General features: G+C 52.8%; 2 protein-coding genes across 2 annotated transcripts in view; one reads left to right on the forward strand and one right to left on the reverse strand.

The window, feature by feature from the left end:
• MAN1C1 (mannosidase alpha class 1C member 1) overlaps nucleotides 1-24,634 on the forward strand; it is a 57,857-nt gene extending 33,223 nt beyond the window's left edge. The window contains exons 3-12 of the mRNA XM_086863836.1: nucleotides 7,425-7,540; nucleotides 9,280-9,360; nucleotides 11,208-11,302; nucleotides 14,991-15,114; nucleotides 17,482-17,575; nucleotides 20,336-20,451; nucleotides 20,736-20,955; nucleotides 22,264-22,436; nucleotides 22,898-23,013; nucleotides 23,424-24,634. Of these exons, the coding sequence (XP_086719962.1) occupies nucleotides 7,425-7,540; nucleotides 9,280-9,360; nucleotides 11,208-11,302; nucleotides 14,991-15,114; nucleotides 17,482-17,575; nucleotides 20,336-20,451; nucleotides 20,736-20,955; nucleotides 22,264-22,436; nucleotides 22,898-23,013; nucleotides 23,424-23,544 (1,256 nt within the window). The 3' untranslated portion in view covers nucleotides 23,545-24,634. The remainder of the gene's footprint in view (nucleotides 1-7,424; nucleotides 7,541-9,279; nucleotides 9,361-11,207; nucleotides 11,303-14,990; nucleotides 15,115-17,481; nucleotides 17,576-20,335; nucleotides 20,452-20,735; nucleotides 20,956-22,263; nucleotides 22,437-22,897; nucleotides 23,014-23,423) is intronic.
• Nucleotides 11,567-14,378, reverse strand: LOC147649281 (uncharacterized). Its single transcript, XM_086863911.1, has 3 exons — nucleotides 14,373-14,378; nucleotides 12,886-13,596; nucleotides 11,567-11,948 (listed from the first exon to the last, which is right to left on the reverse strand). The coding sequence occupies exons 1-3, from the start codon at nucleotides 14,376-14,378 to the stop codon at nucleotides 11,640-11,642; spliced, it is 1,026 nt and encodes a 341-aa protein (XP_086720037.1). The 3' UTR covers nucleotides 11,567-11,639.
• Nucleotides 24,635-24,899: the final 265 nt, after the last annotated feature.

Raw genomic sequence — 24,899 nt, forward strand, 5'->3', positions numbered from 1 at the left:
CACAGGCAGCTGAATTGTAATGAGATGATTGTGGATTTAACTGAGAAATTTCCTTTCTTGCTGAAAAGAAAACCCATTTCCCAGTTCCATTTGGATTTTCTGTTTAATTCCTGTCAGTAGCACCAGCCCTGTCCTGGGGATCCCTGACACGGGGGGGTGGAATGGGAGCAGAGTGACTTTCCACTGGAGAACATCTGGAACTGGAGTTTATCCCTGGAGTGAGTGCTGGAGGGATGAGCAGCTGGGGAATGTTCCTGCAGAATTCCAGAGGTGGATGGCTGCTGCAAAGTTCTTGGGAAGAACAGAGACACCACATCGGATGGGGTGGAGAAATTCATTCTTATTTCTCTAACCATCACATTCTCTTTCTTTAAACCCTCTTTCTTTTCATGCTTTGGAGGAAAATTCCTCCTGCTTTTTTTTTTTTTTTTTTGGCTAAAAAAAAACTAAAAAAGGAGCTCTGGTCAGGCAGGGAAGTGTGACCTAAACCCAGATCCCAGCTCAGGAGCTGCAGGCTCCCTGACCTGGAGCCTCTGCACAGGGACTGGCAAATCTTGGCTGCAGGGCAGATTTTTCAAGGAGCTGCAGTGATTTTCACAGTTTGCCTCGTTGCCAAGATAATCCTGAGCTGTGTAAAACGTCTCTGTGTGGATTTCTCCCAGAATTGGACAGTTTGCCACCAGGCAGGAGCTGGGTGGTGACGCGGTCCCAGGCAGCTCCCAGGCTTCTCACACACATCTTGGGATAAATGTCAGCAGTTCAGGCTGCTCTCCAAGCCCTGGCATGGAGAAAAAGGACCAAAAAGAACAGGAAAAGCATCATTTGGAGATGGTAATATTTCAGACTCCAGCTGTAACAGGGCACTGATTTTAATTGAAGCTTTCAGAGCAGCAGAAGCAGGGGAAGGGATCTCGTGTTTTCCCCCCATACCCCAAGAGATGAAGGCAAACAACCAGTGACAGCCCCTCGTGCCTTGGCAGTTAACCACTTCATCATCTTTCATAGAAACTGCATCCTAATTTTTATTCCAAACAAGATTTCATCACTAATTTCTGTTTTGACAAATACGATTTGACATAAGAACAGTGGGAGTCAAGACCTTTCATTTTTGATCCTGGTTCACATAGCGCTGATCTAAATTCCTCCCCCTTCTGCCGTTGCTTTTCAGTTGTAAACTCTGTTATTAAAGTTAGCAAAGAGCTGTTTGAAACCCCCTGTTCTGAAGCATTTAAACAGTCCTGCTGTACACAAGATTAATTCTGATATCTTCCTAATGGCTTGTGCTGCTCGTTTGAGGCGTCGGCACAATGCGGCTCTGTGCGGATTTTGAAATGGCTTTGTTGCAAATGAAGGATTTGGTTTCTGTTCACTGAGTTGACTTCATAAAGGTTTCTTTGCCAAATGGCAGTTGCAGGCCTCCTGGGGCTGAGGGCATTAGGGATGAGATTCCCCAAGCTCTCCTCCTGCTGCAGGGCTCTGGCAGCTCAGGGTGGGCTTCCCTCCATCCCTGGGGCAGACACAGGGGAACGTGGCTCCAAACAGGGGGAAACAGCACAAGGAATTTTCTTCTGAAAGGCTGGAATTGGGTGACCTTTAAGGCCCTTTTTCCAACCCAAACCAGCCTGTGAAAGGATAATTTTATTGGAGCTAAACCCTGACATCAGGGAGAGCTGGGAAGCTGGTGGAGATCCTGGTGAGGATGCTCCCATCTCCTGCTGCTCCAGAATCCTTGCACCCTGTTCCCCTTTCCAAAGAACTCCTCCTCATTCCTTGGATCCCAAAGCAAAGCTGGTGGGACAGGAGAGTCCAGCCTGTGGTTTTTGGGGGTCCTCATTCCCCATGGCTCCCCAGGCACGGAGAGTGTGATGGATTCAGCTTTGGAAGGATCTCTCCTTCCTGAGGAAAAGGCTATTTCAGACCCCACTCAGAGCTACTTGGCTGCTGAAGCATCACTTTTGTGGCTTTTTTTAAGGCTCTCAAGGGACAGACTTGCAGCTGGGAGCCCTTCAAGTCTCCTCTCTGGCCTGTGATGCTCCACATGGGCTATTTTGGGAAGAGGGGAGCGAGGGAAGGCAGCCTCTCTTTGGAAAATCAGATATTTGCTAAGCTCTGGGTGCTGGGTAAGTGCTGGCCTTAGGCCACTTGTTCAGGCAGGTGCAGGTGAGTCCGGACTTGGACACATAGATCCTCACCCCAAGGATTTTCATCTGGGGCAGAATTTCTTCCTAGAGCCTGAGTCATCTCCCACCAAAAATTTAAAAAAAGAAAAATAAAAAATTAAGAAAAGAAGAAACAAAACAAGGCAAAATCCCCTCAGAGCCAGCAATGGCAGCTCCTCTCCACCCAGCACCTTTCCCCAGCATTATGGTAATTAAGTTAATGTTGATTAGTGCTCTCTGTGGCAGGGCTCAGGCTCCTGGGGTGGGTGGGAGCAGGAACAGAGCAGCCTTGTTGCCCACACTCCTCTCTCCATTCTTCTGCTGCACAAAAGAGCAAATCCGGGGTGGCACAGACCCTCCTTCTGCTCGGGGAGAGATGAACCTTTGTGTGCTCCCATCAGCTGCTGCTTCTCCTCCCCTGCCCATCACTCAGGGGACAGCTCAGGGCAGGGGCCCTGTCACCAGAGCTGCTGTGGCATTCAGTCAGAAATGTCCCCAGAGTTCCCAGATTCCTGCCAAGGTCCCCGTTCTTCTCACTGCTCCTGGTGGGTTCCTTCCAGCTCAGCTGGGATTCTGTTCTCTCCTGGGATTGTGAGGAGCTGCTGTGGATCCTGGAGTCCCACCTGCCCTTTTGGGATCAGCAGAGTGACTCTGCCTCTCCCTGGTGAAGGTTTCCCTGCTCCAGCCAGTTTGGGGCAGGATCAGGAGGAGCTTTTCATAGCACACTTTGGTTTGTGGAGACAGGAAAGGTCTCAGGTTGGGGGGTCCTGCTTAAAAAAGCCACTGCTCCCAGCCCTGGGTATTTCCAGGAGGGTTTCTGCCAAGGGTTTCTGCCAAGGGTTTCTGCCAAGGGTTTCTGCCAAGGGTTTCTGTCAAGGGTTACTTGGTTCCTATTTCAAAACTCCCTCAGAGGAAGTACAGTCAGGCTGAAACCAGCAATTTCGAGCTGAGGGTGTCAGCAAGAGTCAGGAGTGACAGAGAGGGGTTTGATTTGGTTTGATTTGGTTTCGAGCCTCCTCCCCTTTGATTGCACCCCTCCCATCCTAATGTGCAGGTGCAGAGAGGTGCTGCTGGTGTGACAAAGCGTGCAGGAGGTGTCACCACGCTGTGTCTGTGCTGGATCCGTTCTGGGATGTGCACACACAGAATTCTGACAGCTGCCCTTGCAGCTCAGCCCTGCTCTGATGAAAAAAGCTGAGCAGGAAGGAGGGGAGATGCTCCCCCAGCAAAGATGTCACAGGCTGGGGGTGTCTGGGTGTTCTGGCCAGGGACAGACACAGCCAGCTCTGGTTTGTCCTGTGGAAGGAGCTGCCTTTTCATCCCTCTCCTGGTCCCTGCTGCCATGGGGAGGGTTCTGGTGGCACCAGAAAAAGTCACTGAGCTTTTACTGCTGCTCCAAAGCCGCTGCAGAAGAAAGGAAACACGGCCCAGCCCCTGGTCCAAAACACACAGCCCGAGGTTGTTCTGATGCAGAGGGTGAGGGAATATTTAAAACAAATGTTTAATGTGACACAAAGCAGCAGGGGAGTGAGGTTTGCCCTCCACGTTGTCAAACACAGGCACGAGAGCTGAGCCACTCCAAGCAGAGAGCAGAGCTTGTTCCCAATCCCCAGAGCAATTCACCCACTTAAAGGCCTGACTCGCTAAAAACATAAAAGGCTCTGTCAATTCCAGCAGTATTTCTCACTTCAATTAATCATCCCAGAAAATGGTGAGTTTGTTGTCTCTTTGTCTCCATTTAGCTTCAGCAAATCCAACTTTCCTCATTGTCTCTCTGCAGATTATGAAAAGCTTTTGTTGATTATATCATCAAATTAAGCCGAGCCTGACAGTGTGATTTTCCTCTCAGAATATCACAGGCTGTGCCTCAGGTGCCACTGCCCTTCCTTCCCTCTTTAAAATGCTTTCCCTGCCTCCCCGTCACGTCTCGCCTTGCTAACAGGAAAGTGTATAAAAATCACATAATCATTAATATTGAAGAATCATTAGGGCTGATAAAAGCAGCGCTGCCTGGCGTTGTTTTTTCATGGGCAGTGCTTTGGCAAACATTGCAGGCCCACATCAAGCCCTGCTGATTTTTAGAGCCCACCAGTTGATGCAGTGACTGACTCCATCCATGGAGATGGCTCCAGTTAGATGAACATTTCCTGAGGGAATAAATGGATTTCTGGAGGCTGTTTCAGCTGCCTTCCCCCTCTCCCACAGCCCCTGCTTTTGATGCAGACAGCATCCCAAAGGCAGCAATCTGGAGTTGAGCAGTAAAGGCCTGCTTGGGTTTTTATTAAAGCAATGATGTGCTGGCTGGCTGAAAAGCGTCAAAACTGCAATCTTGGAGCATCAACAAAATAAGGCAGGATGCTTCCCCGGGGGAGAGGAATGCTGAGAGGAGGAAGGAGCCCCAAGGGGTGGATCTGAGGCTGCAGGAAGATGCACATCAGCCCCTTTGTGAGAGCAGACCAAAGGATGATGGCACACCATCCACCTTTGCCTCCCTCTCCCCTCCGCAGCACAATTCCTCTCTTGAGCAGAGCTGGGATTGAAGTAGCACTGGAGGAATCACAGAAATGCCAAACCCATCTGAGCGTGCAGGGAAAGGCTGGGGGAATTTGGGAGAGCAGCTGAAAGTCTGGGAGTGAGGAGGAGGAACCGACCTGAGCCAAGCAGAAATAAGTCTCAGGAAAACCCCTGGGCACAGCAGTGAGGGAGTCTGTGGAGAGGGAGGTGATGGGCACAGGGAGCTTCTGCTGCAGAAACAAAACCTGAACCTCATCCAAGGATCTCTCCTGGCAGAGATCCCCAAAGGTCTGCCAGGGGTGGGTGGGAATGTGGCTCAGCTGAACAGAGTGTGTGTGGTGCTGCAGAGGCAGCTCAGGCCTGTGAGCCACCCCAGGGCTGGGAAGGTTCCAGACTGGAGCCCTGGATGAGAGGGGAAGGTTCCAGACTGGAGCCCTGGATGAGAGGGGAAGGTTCCAGACTGGAGCCCTGGATGAGAGGGGAAGGTTCCAGACTGGAGCCCTGGTGCTGGGAAGGTTCCAGACTGGAGCCCTGGTGCTGGGGAAGGTTCCAGACTGGAGCCCTGGATGAGAGGGGAAGGTTCCAGACTGGAGCCCTGGTGCTGGGAAGGTTCCAGACTGGAGCCCTGGATGAGAGGGGAAGGTTCCAGACTGGAGCCCTGGTGCTGGGAAGGTTCCAGACTGGAGCCCTGGTGCTGGGAAGGTTCCAGACTGAAGCCCTGGTGTTGGGGAAGGTTCCAGACTGGAGCCCTGGTGTTGGGGAAGGTTCCAGACTGGAGCCCTGGTGTTGGGGAAGGTTCCAGACTGGAGCCCTGGTGTTGGGAAGGTTCCAGACTGGAGCCCTGGTGCTGGGGAAGGTTCCAGACTGGAGCCCTGGATGAGAGGGGAAGGTTCCAGACTGGAGCCCTGGTGTTGGGAAGGTTCCAGACTGGAGCCCTGGATGAGAGGGGAAGGTTCCAGATTGGAGCCCTGGTGTTGGGAAGGTTCCAGACTGGAGCCCTGGATGAGAGGGGAAGGTTCCAGACTGGAGCCCTGGTGTTGGGGAAGGTTCCAGACTGGAGCCCTGGTGCTGGGGAAGGTTCCAGACTGGAGCCCTGGTGTTGGGAAGGTTCCAGACTGGAGCCCTGGTGCTGGGAAGGTTCCAGACTGGAGCCCTGGTGCTGGGGAAGGTTCCAGACTGGAGCCCTGGTGCTGGGATGGTTCCAGACTGGAGCCCTGGTGCTGGGAAGGTTCCAGACTGGAGCCCTGGTGCTGGGGAAGGTTCCAGACTGGAGCCCTGGTGCTGGGGAAGGTTCCAGACTGGAGCCCTGGATGAGAGGGGAAGGTTCCAGACTGGAGCCCTGGTGTTGGGAAGGTTCCAGACTGGAGCCCTGGATGAGAGGGGAAGGTTCCAGACTGGAGCCCTGGTGTTGGGAAGGTTCCAGACTGGAGCCCTGGTGCTGGGAAGGTTCCAGACTGAAGCCCTGGTGCTGGGAAGGTTCCAGACTGAAGCCCTGGTGCTGGGAAGGTTCCAGACTGAAGCCCTGGTGCTGGGAAAGTTCCAGACTGGAGCCCTGGTGCTGGGAAGGTTCCAGACTGGAGCCCTGGTGCTGGGGAAGGTTCCAGACTGGAGCCCTGGTGCTGGGAAGGTTCCAGACTGGAGCCCTGGTGTTGGGAAGGTTCCAGACTGGAGCCCTGGATGAGAGGGGAAGGTTCCAGACTGGAGCCCTGGATGAGAGGGGAAGGTTCCAGACTGAAGCCCTGGTGCTGGGAAGGTTCCAGACTGGAGCCCTGGTGCTGGGAAGGTTCCAGACTGGAGCCCTGGTGTTGGGGAAGGTTCCAGACTGGAGCCCTGGTGTTGGGGAAGGTTCCAGACTGGAGCCCTGGTGCTGGGAAGGTTCCAGACTGGAGCCCTGGATGAGAGGGGAAGGTTCCAGACTGGAGCCCTGGTGCTGGGGAAGGTTCCAGACTGGAGCCCTGGTGCTGGGATGGTTCCAGACTGGAGCCCCCATGGGGGGTTTGTGTTGTTGGGTTGCCCAGGGCTGGGGTGGCCTCTGCAGAGCTCAGGATGAGTTCACAGCCCTGGCTGCCCCACAGCAGGAGGAGTTTTAGGGGCCCTGAGCAGAAATAACCCCATTTACACAAATGACACTGTTGGTCCAAATTCCTGGCTGGAATTTCCTTCAGCTGAGTGTGTCCCATTGCCATCCGCTGAGGAACAGGCAGTGTGCTCACAGGGATGTGCTGCTGGACAAGGGAAGGTCCCTAAATCACTGGGATCCTGCTCTCAGCCTCCAGGAGAGGCTGGGCTTGTGTCTGTGCTGCTCATGGCATGGAACAGAAAGATTTGTGCCCAAAAAAACCAGCCCTGCCTCAGGACAGCAGGATCAGCCGTGCCTTGGGTGCTCTTGCACAACACAATTCCTACAGTTCCATTCTCCCACGGGCTGTGCCTGGCAGGGGCTTGGAGAGAGGCTGAGGATGGGTTTGAGCCATGGCTGAGGCTGGAACTGCTGGGCCAGGACTGGAAGCAAGGCCAAGGCTTGCAGCTGTGACTGGGGGCTTCAGGACTGGACCCTGAGCTGTTCCTTTGGGGAGCTCTTCCAGAATTCAGAATTCTTTCAGGCCTTTGAAAACTGAAACTTTGAAAACTCCCATTTTGGGTGGCAGATCCCACCCAGCCACCCCCAGCACGGGCAGCTCTGCCTGGCCCAGCCCCACAGGCTGACTCAGAGCTGTGGCTTCATCCCTCTGCTGTGTTTTTGCCACCCAGGAGGCCTTCGAGGAGCAACTGTGATAGATGCCTTAGATACCCTCTACATCATGGAACTCGAGGAGGAATTCCAAGAAGCCAAGCAGTGGGTGGAGAAGAGCTTTGACTTGAATGTGGTGAGTCAGCTGCTGGGAATGTCTCCCTGTGTCACCTAAACTGCCAGTCCTGATCAGGCTTCCCCAGGAGTCCTCTGAGGAGGGAAACCATGAGCTCTTGGGGGTACAAACCCCTCAGCTGATGATTTTCTTTCCAAGGCCAAAGGTAATGTTGCAGTGATTCACCCCAATTTAATTTTCTGCTGGGGCCACCAGATCAGCCTCACCGTGCCTGGCTGCAAACAAGGATCGGTGTTTTAATGGTTCTGGTGTTTTGGTCTGGGTTTTGGAAACAGACACTCATTATTAGACACTCCAAGGAAGTTTTTCCTCATCAAAGAACAAGTTCTGTTTCATCTCAGGTAAATGTCTGCCTGCGATAACACAAGATTTCCTTATTAAATTAAAGTTGTAAACCCAGCTCCCCTTGTCTGGGCCCTGTGTTGGTGTCACTGCTGGCACTTTGTGACACCTCAGCAGCAGAGGGGGAGCACAGAGCGAGCCAGGCTTTGGAAGGAAGGGCATCACCTCTAAAAACAGCCAGAGGTGCTTCTCCCTGGGGCTCCTAGAGCTCTCCTGGACACCTGGGGCTGTGCTGTCCCTCCTCTGGCCCTGGCCATGCTCTGCAGCCAGCTCCTGCATTCCTCATCCCCAACTGATGGGATCTCATCAGTGGCAGATGATGAGTTTGGTTTAACACAGAATGTTAAACCAAAGTGCAACTCAAACTTTTTTATTTGTTTAATGCCAGTCTAGTTGTTGTGAGGAATGGTTCTCCCACGGGAACAATGCCTGCAGCTGCCTTTACAGAGAAGCATCGTTTGGGAGGGCACCACTGGCATTCATGGATTCATAAAAGGCAGCCCACATCTGATAAATCTGGTGAATGGTCTCAGTCTGTTACTGAATCGATAAACAAGGGACAAAATCAACTGGGAGATAATTTATCTGGATTTCATAAAAGCTTTTAATCTTGGCCTGCAGAATAGATTGATCTGTAAAGACAGGAGTGAATGCTGTGGATTGATCTGTGGAGTCAGGGAGCACAGCAGGCAAGGGGGAAATTAGTTCAATATTGCCTCTGTACAAGGAGCTCTCCTAGTCCAGAGAGGCAAGACAGGGACTGCAAGACCCACCAGCTCTGCTTGAAACTGAGTGATCTGTCTGAAGTTGTGTCAGGGGAAGTTTAGGCTGGATTTTTGGCAAAGGTTTTTTCCCCCAGAGGGTGCTGGGCATGGCCCTGAGGCTGCCAGAGCTCCGGGAGCTCTTGGACAAAGCTGCCAGGGATGCCCAGGGTGGGATTTGGGGGTGTTTGGGCAGGGCAGGGTTGGGCTGGGTGATGCTGGTGGGTTCCTTCCAGCTCAGAGGATTCTGTGTTTGTGTGATGTGTCCTGCTTGACTCGTCACAGGTGATAAATGGGGCAGTCTGGGGGTTTGTCCCTGCAGAGCAAACTGGGAGATGGGCACAGAGTTCTCTCCTCTCCTCTCCTCTCCTCTCCTCTCCTCTCCTCTCCTCTCCTCTCCTCTCCTCTCCTCTCCTCTCCTCTCCTCTCCTCTCCTCTCCTCTCCTCTCCTCTCCTCTCCTCTCCTCTCCTCTCCTCTCCTCTCCTCTCCTCTCCTCTCCTCTCCTCTCCTCTCCTCTCCTCTCCTCTCCTCTCCTCTCCTCTCCTCTCCTCTCCTCTCCTCTCCTCTCCTCTCCTCTCCTCTCCTCTCCTCTCCTCTCCTCTCCTCTCCTCAGGGCTGTCTTTGTGTCTTTGCAGAACGGAGAAGCTTCCCTGTTCGAGGTGAACATCCGCTACATCGGAGGGCTCCTGGCCACCTACTACCTGACAGGAGAGGAGGTTTGTCCCCAGAGCCCCAGGAAGGGCTGACAGAGCTCCCTCCCCAGCAGCTCCGCTCCGAGCATCACACAATCCCCCCACAACAGGCTAAACCCGTCCTTTTTGTGAATATGGAAATGCCACTAATGTTCCTTTAATTAAGCCTCGAATAATTACCTTGCACACACCGTGCACGGCTCATTTGCCAGAGATCTCTCCTCCTGTGGGCAATTCCAGCAAGACACGTTTGCAGTTGGACACATTGCTCCCCGGGGAAATGCCATTTGCAGAGGATCTTTGTCTTTGTGCTTGTTCCTCTCTCTTGCAAGTCGGGTGAGATTTCATCAGACATCATCCCAGATCCTGCCTCGGGCTAAAGGGGGGTGCTGAGGAGGGGCAGGTGCTCCACACTCAGCTGAGCATCCCTCTGGAGCAGGAATTCCCGAGATGAAGAAGGTGTCACAGCCCCTGTGGTGGATGCTGCATCCCCCTGGAGCTCTGGCTGGAGCAGGAGGATCTCATTTCCCTTCCCTCCCTCCTCCCCAGCCTGGGGAGGCTGGGGCATAATGCCATAATCTGTTTGATAATGTGCCTGGGCTGGAATTTTACAGCTGGCTGTGGGGGGGATGAGGAGATTATTCCTTTAGCTGAAACTCTGGCTCAGTTTAGTGAGGACTGACCCTAAGTGAGAGCTCAGCTCTGGGGCTGCCCCACCACAGAGGGTGGGAAGGCTCCTGCATAGTGACACCATTGATCCAGGAGCAGCTCTCTTACTTCAGCTGCATTTGAAATGAGTTCCAGGAATTACTTTCCTCTGAGATTTTCCTCCAGGGAAAACTCTCAAAGACTCAGTGCCCCAGCTCAGAGTCTGTCTCAGTGACAACTTCAACAGGTTTCAGATCAACAGAGCAAAAAGAAACCACATTAAACCATAAAACTCCAGCAGTGACCTCTTGAAGTCCCACCAGCAGCTGATGTCACTTACCCAGTCAGTGTCACTGGGCTGAAAGGCAAAAACCAGTCCCTGTTTCTTGCCTTCCCTTCTGAAGCAACCCCCTGTTCCCTCGTGAGAGTATCAAAGGTCTGAGAGCCCACAGGAGAGCTCAGGTTTCCTCAGTGCTGTATTTTTAGAGCAATAAATTCCTGCTTTCTGCGAGCCACCACCACAGGGCTAGAGGTAAAAGGCTTGTGCTTTATCTCCTAAGTCACTTAGAGGCTTCTCTTGATCAGGACTAATCTCTGCAGCCAAGATTAGTGCTTGTATCAGTTTGTCCCAAAATAATTGTTTTGCAACCATAAGCTGCAATTTGACTGGAAAGCCCAAAAGTGAGGCATTACCGATGGAAAAGGAGCAGCTTAGCCATGAAACCACGAATCCTCCTTGGCAAAAAGCTGCAAGGAGAAGATTCCTTGGAGATCACGGTTTTTACAACAGGATGTGACATGAGCTGGGCAAGCCCAGGCTGTAAATCTAACAGTGCTTCAGCCTAGAGAGATTTCTTCAGGTTTTAACTCAGTCCTTTCAGCTCCTCGTGTTCCCTGCCATCCTGGGAATGGGAAGAATTTGGAGAGCACTCTGGGGCAGCTCAGATCACAGGGTGCTGTTGTGAGCTGCTCTGGTCCAAGCTGAGGCTTTGGCAGGGGACTGGGCGCTGGTTTAGTGCAGATTTTAGAGGAAATTTAGAGATGCCAAAGTTCAGTGAGACTTTTGGCTCAGATTTTTTTGTGCATGGGGAACCAGGGCACAGCACACCTGGATCAGGGAGATCTCAGACTGCAGCACTTCCAGTGCTTTATAACAGCATAAAGGGGAAGTGAGAGAATCCTGTGTGGCTCAATTCATCAAATATTTATCCTCTCTTTAACAGGTGTTCAAGAGCAAAGCTCTGGAACTTGGGGAGAAACTTCTGCCAGCCTTTAACACCCCCACTGGAATCCCACGTGGAGTCATCAACCTGGGCAGGCAAGGCACAAGTTCTCACCAGTATTTCCTTTAGTTCTGGGAGTTTGGGAAGGAGCAGGGGCAGCAGCAGCTCCTCAGAGCAGATTCCTCGAGGCCATTTGCTTTGTGTGCTCGGACCTTGGCACAGATTTCAGGTGGCTCAGGTCAAACCCAGCTGTGTTTTATTAATTTGGGGCTGTCCACAGTTTCTTCCTCTTCTCCTGACAGGGCTCCCTGCTGCAAGAGCATTTTCCTCACTCTCCTTTTCTTTGAAAGGTGATTTTGTAGTCTGCTCGTAGCATGGATTCGTGCACTGTGCCCAGCTGGATGCATGTGAATTTATCCATGAAAATTGGATTTAAAAACTTGGGAAAATTGGGAAAGAGAGTGGATGGGACTGGCTGACAGTTTTGGTGCTGGAAAAGGGGAATACAGCACACAGCCAAGCTCTGTCCTTCCTTAGAGCCCCAGAATTCAGGCTGGTGATGTTCTCATGGCCAGGGGAGGCAGCTGAGTTCAATAAATCCCTGCAGAAGCTCTGGCAGCAAACAGAGGCAGAGCTGGGGCTGCCCTCCTTCTCCCCAGCTCTCCTGGCAGACAATTCCCTGCCAGCGAGGATTTGGATTTGCTGGTTCTGATGCCTCCAAACAAATCCTGCGGGTGAGAGCTGCGGGAAATGTGGGTTAACAAAGCTTTTCATCCTCACCTCTTGTGAAACTCTGAAAGTCATTATCCAGCCCTTAGCCCAAATCTCCTCCTTGGCTCTTTGGAAGCAAAAGACTTCCAAATATTTGGTTCACGCTGCTGCGTTGCTCAAATATCACTGTCACCCCTCAGTTGTCTGATGTGCTCCTGATCCCGGGGAAAATTGGAGCCACCAGCAGCCCTGTAATTGTCCTTTTTCACAGCACAGACATCCTGCTTCCTCCGTGGCTGATAAAGGCTCTGCATAGACTAACCTTTCACAGAAATGCCAAACCCTCCCCTGCCCTTTGTGAAGACAATTGGAGCAGCCTCTGTCTGCCCAGACATTCCCAAAATGTTTTGCTGGTGACCTTGAGTGAGAGCAGAGAAAATGGACAGAACAGCCAGCCCATGGCCAGAGCTGCCTGGAGCTCTGGCTTGGAGGATGGAGTGCCAGCTGGTTTTTGGGAGCAGGGATGGAGGGAGCAGCATCCCCAGCCTGAGCTGCTGCAGGAACAGATGAAAAGGGCTGTGAACCCCAGGGGAAAGGAATCACTCAGTGTTCGAGCAGAGGAGGGCGAGGTGAGGCTGTGGGACCACGCTGACCCAAACATCAGGGCCAAAACAAAGCCCAGAAGAGTTTTGCAACAAGGAGTCCTCTCTCCAATTCTGCTTTTGTGAGGATGTGCTAATTCCAGAGGGACCTCAGCATCCCAGAAGGAGGAGGAGAGTCCTGCCCCGTGTGTGGGCCTCCCTTGGTGGCAGCTTGGGGGGGTGGGTTAAGGAGGACACTCAGAAATTTGAAACCAAAAAAACCCCCCTGGCATGGAGTCAATTCTGCACATTCATTTTGGAGGCCCCAAGCACAGACAGCCCCCCCAGCTCTTCCTTAACCATCTGCCTTTATCTCCTGCTGCCACCTTTTCCTCTGGGGTCCCCTCTCTGCTGCTGAGTTTCCTGTGGCCGCCTGCTTTCCCCTGGCTCTGTGTCCTGTCTCCCACAGCCTCCTTTCCATCCTGCTGCTCCAACTGCCACGTTTGCTGCCAGGGCCTGGAGTGCTCTGTGTGCTCCAGCTGCTGCTCTGTGACTGCTCTCCCTGGGCTGTGACTGCTCTCCCTGCTCTGTGACTCCTCTCCCTGGGCTGTGACTCCTCTCCCTGCTCTGTGACTGCTCTCCCTGGGCTGTGACTGCTCTCCCTGGGCTGTGACTGCTCTCCCTTCTCTGTGACTCCTCTCCCTGGGCTGTGACTCCTCTCCCTGCTCTGTGACTCCTCTCCCTGGGCTGTGACTGCTCTCCCTTCTCTGTGACTCCTCTCCCTGGGCTGTGACTCCTCTCCCTGCTCTGTGACTCCTCTCCCTGGGCTGTGACTCCTCTCCCTGCCCTGTAACTCCTCTCCCTGCTCTGTGGCTCCTCTCCCTGGACTGTGACTGCTCTCCCTGGGCTGTGACTCCTCTCCCTGGGCTGTGACTGCTCTCCCTGCCCTGTGACTCCTCTCCCTGCCCTGTGACTCCTCTTCCTGGGCTGTGACTCCTCTCCCTTCTCTGTGACTCCTCTCCCTGCTCTGTGGCTCCTCTCCCTGCCCTGTGACTCCTCTCCCTGCTCTGTGACTCCTCTCCCTGCTTCCCCTGCTCCTGCTTCCCTTCACATCTCCCTAAACCCTCTGTCCCTCCACATTTCCCCTCCTCTCCTGGCCTCTCTCATCTCCTGGCACTGCTTTTGCAGCTCTGGATCCCCACGAGGGAAGGCAATGATTCCACATTTCAGACCCACTTATCTGGGAGATAAAGGAGGTTCTGGGCACGTTCTTTTCCCTCCGAGGCCAAGGTCCTTTGAACAGTAGCTTCCTCTGAGCTGTCAGAAATCAGAGCAGCTCTGAAGGCCCAGTTTGTCCTGCCTGTGAGGCTGACAAAATGTTTTCCTGCAGGGGGTCACTGCTCTCTAACCCAGGACACGTTGCAGATGGGCTCTGTTTCCTCCAGACCCCTCTCCAGCAGCTTTGCTGTGCTGTTTGACCCAAGGCTCAGGCTCCCAGCAGCAATCCCAGGCTGTGGTTTTCAGGTCCATGGGACAGCCTTGTGATGATCTCAGTGACCCCACAGAGCTGCTGTGACAACAAACACGGCCCCACTTGGCTGCTGCAGCCCTGCTGAGCTGAGCTTTGTGAGATTGTGAGTTTGAGTTTGAGCTGTGTTTGTTACAGCCTCCCTCCAGCACAGCAAAACAAGGCAAGGAATTGAGAATTACAGGTGGGAGAGCTCGGTGGGGCTGCTCAGCTCTCCCAGATTGGAGCAGTGGGACATTAAAGCCACGCTCACCTGGCCAGGACCGGCTGCCAGAACCTCCCAGGGCTCCTGGGGTGTCCCCTGGATGTTCCCAAAGCAGAGCTGCTGCTCCTGCAGCCTCTGACACTCATTTGAGCATGAACATGTTGCTCATCTAATGTTTCTACAAACAGTTCGGGACCTGCCAGGCTTTTCTCTCCATCACAGCCAGGGAAACTTCTATTTTTCTTCTTCTTTTCATGCTCAGAAGGATCATTAATTTTAACCTCCTGTAAACAACAAACCCTTCTCCTCTCCCAGCCAAGTTTCCCGGCGCCATCTAGTGTCACCCCCACCCTTCCCTGTCCCTGGGAATTGTCACCTCCCCGGGATTTAACTGCAAGGAGATGGAAAACCGAAGCCACCACACCCACAGGGGTTGCTTTGGGACCGAGTCCTTACACCCAACCCTACATCCTCCTGTCTGGAGGGTTCCAGAAGGATGTTTTATCCCGAAATATCTTTGTAGAGCTGTGCTCTTCCAAAGTTGTTTTTCAGCTGAGCTGTTTGGGAGGGATTCCTCTCCCACCAAAAAAAAAAACAAAAAAAACAGAAAAGAGTTTTTTTTAACACACAGCCCAATCCTAAAGAACATCAGGAAAATCACAGCTGCATCCCACTGGAACTGCTGCTGGAAATCTGTGTCCTAAATTCCTAAATCTGTGTTTTCCTGGCACTGAGGGCTCCCCTTTCTCTCCTTGCAGTGGCATGAGTTGGAGCTGGGGCTGGGCATCCGCTGGAAGCAGCATCTTGGCAGAATTTGGGACCTTGCACCTGGAATTCCTGCACCTCTCTGAGCTCTCTGGCAACCCAGTGTTTGCAGAAAAGGCAAGTAACCCCCAGTGGATTGGCTTTTTCATCCTCCTGGGGTGTTTTTCCCAGTTTGGGTGAAGTTTTACCCCAGAGAAGGGCACGGCCAAAGTGTGGATCCATCAGGTGGGTGCAGATCCCTCAGGAACAATCTCAGGTTGTTCCAGGCAGAATCCAAACTTTCCCCGTGAGCCCAGGGGATGTGGGGCTTGTCCAGAGTGCCACAGTGGGGTAAAAACAGACAGAATTGCCAAAAAAACCTCTAAAAAATTATTATTTTCCAGGATATGTCCAGTCAGCTGTGAAACAAGGAGGGAATTTGAAGGAGAGGCAGGAAAAAAAAACAGAGGAGGAAGAAGCTGGGAAAGCAAAGTGGAGCTAGGATGGAGTGGATGGAAAGTAGTGAGAGTGGGATGAGCAAAAGAATGTCACAGAGGAGGGAAAAGCAGAGGGTGAAGGGAAACAGGAAGCTCTGGGAAGATAAAGAGAGGCTGCTGATGTGAAATAAAGAGACAAGGCTGAGGTTCCTGAGGACAGGGATAATGACAAATCGCTCCCAGGGAGGAGGGAGCTGAGGAGAGGCCAGGAAAGGGAGCAGTGCTGTGGAGAGAAAATGTGTGAGGAAATAAAGGGGATGAAGGGAGGGGAGAGGTGAGGAAACACTGGAGATGCACTGCTCAAAAGCAGAATTGCATCTTCATTCTGGGTTCAAACCGTGGCATTTTGAGGCAGGGTCAAACCTCTGTCCCCAGCTGAAGAGATTTTCCTCTTCTCCTCCTAAGCCCATGGAGGGAAAAGGGCAAAACCTTTCTGATGGGCTCTCCTGGGCTGATGTGTGCACAGCAAATGGATCAGAGAGGGAAAATGTGGGATGGTATGGGCTCTAACAGCCCAGCCTGTGGGAAATTCCTGCAGAGGAGCAGATCAACTCATGAACTCCCAGCTTGGGACTTGGGTGATTTTTAGGAGGAATTCAAGTCCATCTGTGTCTTTTATTCAAACCTGTCATTAATATGCCAAGCTCCTAAACTCCAGTAAATATTATGGAGCCTGACAACTTCCTTGGAAGCACAGGATTAAGCCTGTAGCCAGCTTTTGGCGTGCAAATTGTCTGATTTTGTAAAAGGTTTAGGGCGAATTAGCTGCTCTGTAGGTTATAATAGAATATTTATGCTGCATGGAATTTAACTGGGTCCCTTAAGGGAAAGGCCTATTGGATTTAATGGGGGTGAAACCAAGGGAGGCTTTAGAGAGTTAAGTGCTGGCTGTTCTGGGGTATTAAAGGAACTGTCTGTTGTTGAAATTAAAGGCCCCAATTCATCACGTTAAGTGACCACATGGTGAATTTAAGTGCTGTGTGAGTCACTCATCCCTGCCACTCCTTTCCCTTTAGATCATGGAAAAAAATCACCCCTGGCATTGCTCACATCTCCCATTTTCACCCAGGTCCCCAATCACAGAATCAGGTTTGGGTTTGGAAGGAACCTTAAAGCTCATCCCACTCTACTCCTGCCATGGCAGGGACACCTTCCACTGTCCCAGGAGCTCCCAGCCCTGTCCAGCCTGGCCTTGGGCACTGCCAGGGATCCAGGGGCAGCCCCAGCTGTGCCAGGGCCTGCCCACCCTCCCAGGGAGGAATTTCATCCCAATATCCCATCTAAACCTGATCTCCTTCACCTTGAGGCCATTCCCCCTCATCCTGTCACTCCAGACCCTTGGGAAAAGTCTCTCTCCACTTCCCTGTAGCCCCTTTAGGTATTGCAAGGACAAAGTCTGCCAGGATTGCTTCTGGACCATGGTAGAGAGCTGAACTGGGGCTCTGCAGAGTTCCCAGAACCATTTGTGAAACCCCACAGAGCTGGATAAAGATTGGGCTGAGCCCTAAAGCCTCTCCCTCCCTGAGCCGTGTCCTGATCCCATTCCAGGCTGCTGTGCTGGGATCAGGGCAGGGATCAGGGCAGGGATCAGGGCAGGGATCAGGGCAGGGATCGGGGCAGGGATCAGGGCAGGGATCAGGGCAGGGATCGGGGCAGGGATCAGGGCAGGGATCGGGGCAGGGATCAGGGCAGGGATCGGGGCAGGGATCAGGGCAGGGATCGGGGCAGGGATCAGGGCAGGGATCAGGGCAGGGATCAGAGCAGGGATCAGGGCAGGGATCGGGGCAGGGATCAGAGCAGGGATCAGGGCAGGGATCGGGGCAGGGATCGGGGCAGGGATCAGAGCAGGGATCGGGGCAGGGATCAGGGCAGGGATCGGGGCAGGAATCAGGGCATGGATCGGGGCAGGGATCAGGGCAGGGATCAGGGCAGGGAATGGGGAGTGAGGGTCCAGCCCTGAGCCCAGCAGTCAGCCCAGCCTTGTCTCTCCTCTCTCCTCTCTCTCCAGGTGATGAACATCCGCAGGGTGCTCAGCAGAGTGGAGAAGCCGCAGGGCCTTTACCCCAACTTCCTGAGCCCGGTGACGGGGAGCTGGGTGCAGCGTAGGTATCACCCCACCTCCCCTCCTGCCTGCACCTTTCCAGCCTTCCCATCCCTCCCCAGGAAACAGCAAGCAGTGCCAGGCTGTGGCACAGGAGACAGCCCAGCTTTGCAGGGTGCAGGGCAGGAATTGTGCACTTGCAGCTGCGTGTCCCAGCTCCAGAGAGAGAAGCAGGGGGTGATGGCACACTCTCCATCCCACTGATCCTGCCGTCAGCACAGAGCCCAGGGGGAGCACAGTGAGATTCCCCTGCATTCCAGGAACCACCTGGAGAGCCAAAGGGCTTGGAGGAGCCTCGGATCCCCCTCAGATCCAGGGATGAATTCTCCTGTGCATGGTTCCTGTTACCATGGTACCTCTGCAGAGAGCCGTTTGGGAAGGAAGGATGAGATGAGGTTTTCTTCTCTCCTGTTGGGAGCCCAGCACTGGAGATGTGGCACTGGGGAGATGCTGCTCTGCTGGGCAAGGGGAGCAATAATCAGGGAAGGTCTGAGAGACAGCAGGGGAATTCTGGAAGCACACAGGGAAAAGACTGTGCCCCTCCTCTCAGAAGTTTGTCCTGTGGTGGGAGCAGGAGATGGCACTTCTGCAGCTCTGACCTCTAAACCTCCACTTTCTGCTCTGTTATTGATCTGCTGGTTTTGGCTGCTGGATTTGATGTTGTCAAAGAAAAGTCTCTTTCTGCAGAGACTGGTTTGAGCCTGTCAGTGGGTGACATTTGTTATCCAGGCAGGTTACTCTGAGCCCTTGCATTACCTGGTGTCCCCGTGCTTTGTTGCACTTTTTGCTGGGCTGGATCTCTCCAGACCTTTCCCACTGCTGCTTTTATAGCTCTGGTGGCAACAGGCAGGGTCAGAGCTCTGGCTGTGAGCAATCCCTGACCTTTCACTGGCAGGGCTGCTCCCAGCAAGGTGTCTGGGATGGTCACAATTGTGCTATTAAACCAGAGCTGCCCTTTGCTGCTGTGAGGAAGCCCTCATCTCTTCTGCCACCAACTTAATTCTTAAACAGATTTCACTGCATTGCCCTGAACTTGCTGATGGAAAGAGAGGCCTGTTGGTGCTTTTAAGAGCACATTAAAAGCAGCCTCTGATTGTTTGTGTTGGGACAGGCAGGTTCCTGCCAGAGGAAATTTCCCGGCTCCAGACAGACTTTCACAGGCTGTTTGTGGCAGTGGCTCAGGATCTGACCTTGGGAAATGATATCCCAGAGAGGGAGAAGAATGATCAGCCCCTTGTGCATCTCCAGTGCTGCTGGGGAGAAACAGATGAGGACCAGAGCAGGGAGGCATCTGCAGCCTCCTCCCCGGAGGGGCCAGGCCCTCATTTTCTCTCTTGCCATTAAAGCTCTTCGCAGGAAGCTGTTTTCCTTGAAATTGCTGTGATTTTCTTAAAAGGTGTATCTTTGACCTGGCTGAATGAGTGGATGCTGTAAATGAGGAGTGCAGTTGTTACCTCTGGGAAATGGAAGCCCAGTCCCCTGCTGAAGGACTTATTTATTGATGCAGAGTGCCTGGGAGGCAAAGGCTGCCAGGGCTGCTGCCATATGGAAAGCAATTATGTAGCAGGGCTGCAGCTTTGGTGAGTTTATGAATGACACACTCAGGATCACAGAGCTGCTCTTTAAAGGCAGGCTGTGCTTGCAAATCCTCTGCCCTCTCTCCTCGCACGGAGGCCGGGTGTTTAATCTCATTGTTTTGCTAGGGATTATTCCCTGGATCATTGGACACAGTGTGTCAGGGATGTTTGCTCTTCAGGTCAGGAAAATGATGCATGGCTGTTGGTTTCTGCTGCTGGGAGGATTCAGCATTTGGAATAAGCCTCGGGGACTTTTATCTGTGTACAAGGAGAGGGGAAACAAAAATCTGAGCGGCTCTGAACACGTGCTTAGCTGGGAAATGAGGGCCAGGGGTGGACACCGTTAATTAACAGGGATGGCTCAGTCCAGGGAGGGTGATTTGTCTTGCTCTCCTAAAAATGGGAGTGCTTGACTGCTTTAAAAAGTGAGAACGCTGCTGTTTCCCCCTGAGGCGCAGTTTGGAGCTGTAAAGCCATCCAGCAGCTCCCCCCAGGCTCAAACCTGCAGCTGTCAGGCCCATTTCACACTGCAATTCCTCAGCACCTCCTGGAAGGTCAGAGCAGGGGCTGCTCTTCAGCAGACAGCCTCAGAAATTTGATTTCTGCAGAGGAAAATATGCAGTGCACATCCCTGTACCTGACTTTATCATTTTAATGTGCCAGCAACCCCCCAGCCTTCCCCAGGGCTCCGAGTCCCTCCGTGAGCCAGGAATACAAATGGCATAGCCAGGAGTGTCTCCACAGCCCCTTGCTGGCAGCTCTGTGGGATCCAAACACCTCTCCTTCCTTTCCTGAGGCAGGGAGACAGCTCCCAGGGGCTCCATCCAGATGGAAATCTATCAATTCCCACCCCTGCTTTTGGTTTATGAGGGTGGATTTATGATGATGGCTCCATAAACAGGAAGCATCTTCACGCAGAATAAATAACTTGTAAAATAAGGCCTCTGAATGGTTCTGGTAAGGGATACTAATGCTCTGGAAAATGACAGAACATTTTTCTCCTGATTGCACTTTCCACCTTTCTTGCTTTCTGAAAAGCAAATGCTGCAAGCTCTCCCCAGGAAGCTGGGAAGAGGAAGGAGAGAACAAGGGCATTAAATAGGACGTGATTGTTTCTCCTTTGTAAAACAGCTGCTCATTGTATATCATGAACCTGAAGCTCTCTCCTGGCTTTCCCACCACAGACCACGTCTCCATCGGGGGGCTCGGGGACAGCTTTTATGAATATCTCATCAAATCCTGGCTGATGTCAGACAAGAAGGACTCTGAAGCTAAAAAAATGTACGACGACGCCTTGGAGGTGAGGAGCCAGGTGCTGCTCTGTGGTTTTTGGGAAGGACGTGGTTCATAAGAAGATTTCAGACCTTCAGAATAAATCTCTGGGTTTCCTTGGTACCCACTCCTGTCACTAAAGTAACGCTGAGAAAGTTTTACTTACTGTCCACTCTCTCAAAACCCTGATTTTCATCCTTGATTTTCATCCCTGATTTTCATCCTTGATTTTCATCCCTGATTTTCATCCTTGATTTTCATCCCTGATTTTCATCCTTGATTTTCATCCCTGATTTATTTTCATCCCTTTAGGCAATAGAAAAACATTTGGTGAAAAAATCTGCAGGAGGCTTGACCTACATCGCTGAGTGGAGGGGTGGCATCCTGGACCACAAGATGGGCCACTTGGCCTGCTTCTCTGGGGGCATGATTGCCCTGGGGGCCGAGCACGCTGCGGAGGAGAGGAGGCAGAGGCACATGGAGCTGGCAGCAGAGATCACCAGCACCTGCCACGAGTCCTACACACGCTCAGGTAACCGGGGACACCGGAGCTCTCCCTGCTGTGCCTTCCCTGGGGTGTGTGGAAGGGACAGAGCAGCTGGGGCAGAGCTGGGAATGGACCTGGGGCTCAATGGGCCAGCTGCAGGCTGTCCTTCCACATCCCTCTGCCCCCAGGAGAGGAGGATTAGCAGGGGTTAACTGCAGAGTGTCCCTTTATGGAGCTGAGAAGCCCAGCAGGGCAGTGCTGGAGCCCTGCAGCTGAGAGGGGGGAGCGGGAAAATGGAATTCCTGAGCTTCTCCAACACTCTGAGTCTTCGTTTCACAAGCTCAGGACAATTTCTTTCACCCCCCAGAGCTGTGGAGGGCAGTGAGGGGCTGGGTTGGTTCCCTGCCTGCAGGAGCTGCTCAGGACACCCGTCCTTTCTTTGTAGGCATCTCTGCAGCTCCTGGGAGGCTGCAGGCAGCTGAGGCAGCTCTCCAGGACCTTGTCAGGCCCAGGTCTGTCCACAACTGCATCCAGGGATTGTTCCACACCTTCCCCACACACCAGCCAGCCCAGTTTGGTGCCCAGCATGTTTGCCCAATACACTCCAAGCTAACCTGAAATGATGTTTGCAAATAACTCTTTTTGCCCCCCCCTGCAGCTCTTACAGAACTAAACCATCTGAACTAACAAACCTGTGGCTGTGAGTGCCTGGAGCAAATTTTCACCATCAGCACAGAGAGGACAGCAAGCTGCCCATGCTGCTCCAGCTCTGGTAGCTCAGCAGAGTGGCCCCCAGCTCCCAGCAAACACTGCAGGGCCCAGGGAAGGTCTGCAGAGTCATCAGAGGGAGATCATGAAGCACAGCACCGGGGCAGACACAGCCAGGGGCATGATCACAGAATTATGGAGTGGTTTGGGCTGGAAGGGACCTTAAAATCCATCCCAATCCACCCCCTGCCAAGGGCAGGGACACCTTCCACTGCCCCAGGCTGCTCCCAGCCCCATCCAGCCTGGCCTTGGGCACTGCCAGGGATCCAGGGACAGCCACAGCTGCTCTGGGAAACATCATGAACAAGTTGGTGTCGAAAGCAGGGATCTGAATGCTGGATAATGCTCACAAGAGACAGATTCTTCACCAAACATCAACATACTCCTGATGTTCTGTTCATAAAAGCAGCGCAGTTGGCTGAGCCCTTCCCATCATCCCAACCCCTTCTCTCCAAAGGCAGAAGAAAAGGTTTAACAAAGCCTTAGCTAAACACCGGCATCCTGAGCAGCATGAAAGCACCTGGCTGCTGCCTCTGCTTGTGCTGCCCTCCCAGTGACAGTTTTTGTGTCTGTGCTTCTCCCCAGACACCAAGCTGGGCCCCGAGGCGTTCCGCTTCGACGCGGGGAGCGAGGCCATGGCCACGCGGCTCAGCGAGCGCTACTACATCCTGCGGCCCGAGGTGGTGGAGAGCTACATGTACCTCTGGAGGCTCACCCACGACCCCAAGTACAGGCACTGGGGCTGGGAGGTGGTGCAGGTAAGGCTGCAGAGGCCATGGGGCTCTGGGTTGCTGCATTCCCAATAAAATCTTCGCTTGGGTCAGTGGAAGGAGCGGGAATTATTTCAGTTGTGCTGAACATTGAGATACGTGAGAAGTGCTCAAGGTCAGGTTGTGTGGGGTTCTGAGAAGCTTGGGCTGGTGGAAGGTGACCCTGTCCACGGATCTGGGTGATTTTTAAGGTTCCTTTCAACCCGAATTGTTCTCAAACCCACAAGCAGGAATACTCAGAGTGCCTCAGTTCAGCGTGTTCTCCCCACTGTGGGTGTTTCCTGTGCACTGCCAGCAGCCCATCAGGCAGCTCAGGTGTTCCATCGAAGCCAGGCTGATTCCCAGAGTGTGGAGAAACCCTGCTCTCCTCAGGGAGGGACAGGAGCTGCGTTTGGGATGCAGCCCACGGTGCTGGATGGGGGTTGCTGAGCTCTGTGTTCCTGCCCCAGGCCCTGGAGAAGCACTGCAGGGTGGAAGCTGGCTTCTCCGGCATCCGAGACGTTTACACCACCACGCCCAGCCACGACAACATGCAGCAGAGCTTCTTCCTCGCAGAGACTCTGAAGTAAGTCTGGGCTCACAGGGGCCTCCCTGAGCAGCACAATTCCTGCAGCAGCTGCTTCAAGGGCCCCAGATAATAAAGGGGAAGTCTTCTCTCCCAGGCAGGCAGAGGAGCTTTCAGGATCTTTCCAACCCAAGCCATTCTGGGGGGAAACTGGGCAAGTTTTGGGAAGCTTTGGGAGTTTCCTGCTGCAGAACCTCTGCTGCCGTTGGCTCCTGGAGGTTCCTGCTGGGTTTGAAGGGCTCTGCTGTGATCCAGAGCTGGGTGAAGTGGGAAGGGTGGGGATTTTCCAGGGAGCTGGGAATGTGTCACGCCTACAGAGGCAGCAGCCCCACCACATCCTGCTGCCTGTGCCTGCCTGGAGTCCCTGCTGAGCTCCTGTAACCCCTCCTGTCGCTCTCCTGTGGCTGCAGGTACCTCTATCTTCTGTTCTGTGAAGATGACGTGCTGTCCCTGGAGGACTGGGTGTTCAACACCGAGGCTCATCCCCTGCCCATCAACCACACAGACTTTAAAGCAGCGGCGCAGCCCTGAGGCCCCTGCCCAGCCCCTGCTCCCCCAGCCTGGGCAGACTCTGCTTTTCCTTTCCATTGAAGGAATTCCTCTTGTTCCTGAAATGGTATTTGGGGGCACTAGTCCAATTCCGGACAGTATTTTCTTGGGAAGATGAACCATGACTAAGCACCTTCTTTTCCTCTGTGAGGAGCTCTACTAGGCTGATGATGAGATGTTTATTCTGGGCCATACACAGTTCATAGACATTCCTTTATACAGAGAATTTATATGAAATCCACTGATTTTGCTTTATAGTGGCCAAAGGACTGGAAGTTTGCCATAAAATAGACTTTACACACACACACTCACACTCATCCTCCTTTCCTTTCTCTGTTTCATTTCTGCTCTTGGATTTATCACCTTCCCAGTGACCAGTTCTCACCATTCTGGGCTTTGGGGGCTCTTCAGGAGGGACAGGGGAACGAGGAAGGGCTGTTGTCCTTGGTGTGGGAGAGCAGCTGGAATTCTTGGGGATGGCTGAGGAGCCAGCTGAGAGCTCAGCAGTGAAGAGAGGACAGGGAAAGGTGATGTTTTACTGGGAAAATTTAGAGGATCAAACCCTCCACAAACAGGAGCAGCCTCAGGTTGGAATTTGCAGATTTCAAGCCCTGCTCCTCCTGGGGGATTTGAACCACTCTGATCCCTGCTGGAGGGGTAACTCAGCAGGACAGGAGCAATCCAGGAGCTCCTGGGGTGGATTGGTGATAAATTCCTCCTCCAAGGGACACAGGAGCCAACAGAGGGGCTCTGCTGGCCCCAGAATGAAGATCCAAGGCAGGTCTGGCTGCAGTGGCCATGGATGGTGAGTTCAGGATCCTCAGAATTGTAACTAAACCAAAACTTGGCTGCAAAATCCTTGCTCCTGATGTATTTTTATATACTTTTTTTTTTCCGTGCTCTTAAAACACATTTACCACCCATCACATCTCATTTAACTTTCCTTTATCCTTTTTTTTTCTTGTGTTTTTCTACTTTTATTTGGAACTAAATGTTACGAGTCACTTGTAATAATTTTACTGCTGTAATAGTCAGATCTGTGAAACAGAATAAAAGTCTTGTAAAATAAAAAGCCTGTTGGGGTTGATCCTGTAAAAGACCAGTTACTCCATGCTTGGAACGAGACAATACTGGTGGATTTAAAGAGTTTTGTGCAGTAGAAGTTGATTTCTAGGGGAATCTGGGCAGTGTTTGACAGCAAATCCCAGCTCTCTTAAACTGCTGGATCTGGGATCAGCATTCCCTCTGATCACTGCAAAGTTTTGTGGCCCTGGGGGATGGAACATTTTTGTTCATTCTTGTGACATCCTCGTGACAATTGGTTCATTCAGCAGCTT

The sequence above is a fragment of the Cyanistes caeruleus genome, chromosome 26 (assembly GCF_971803275.1).
Source record: "Cyanistes caeruleus chromosome 26, bCyaCae1.hap1.1, whole genome shotgun sequence".
Taxonomy (NCBI): Eukaryota; Metazoa; Chordata; class Aves; order Passeriformes; family Paridae; genus Cyanistes; species Cyanistes caeruleus.

What these genes read in the sequence shown, in the direction of transcription:
- LOC147649281 (XM_086863911.1), bottom strand. An exon ending in AGGGGACCCCAGAGGAAAAG is followed by an intron (nt 11,949 to 12,885) that starts GTGGCAGCAGGA and finishes CATTTCCCGCAG; the next exon opens with CTCTCACCCGCAGGATTTGT.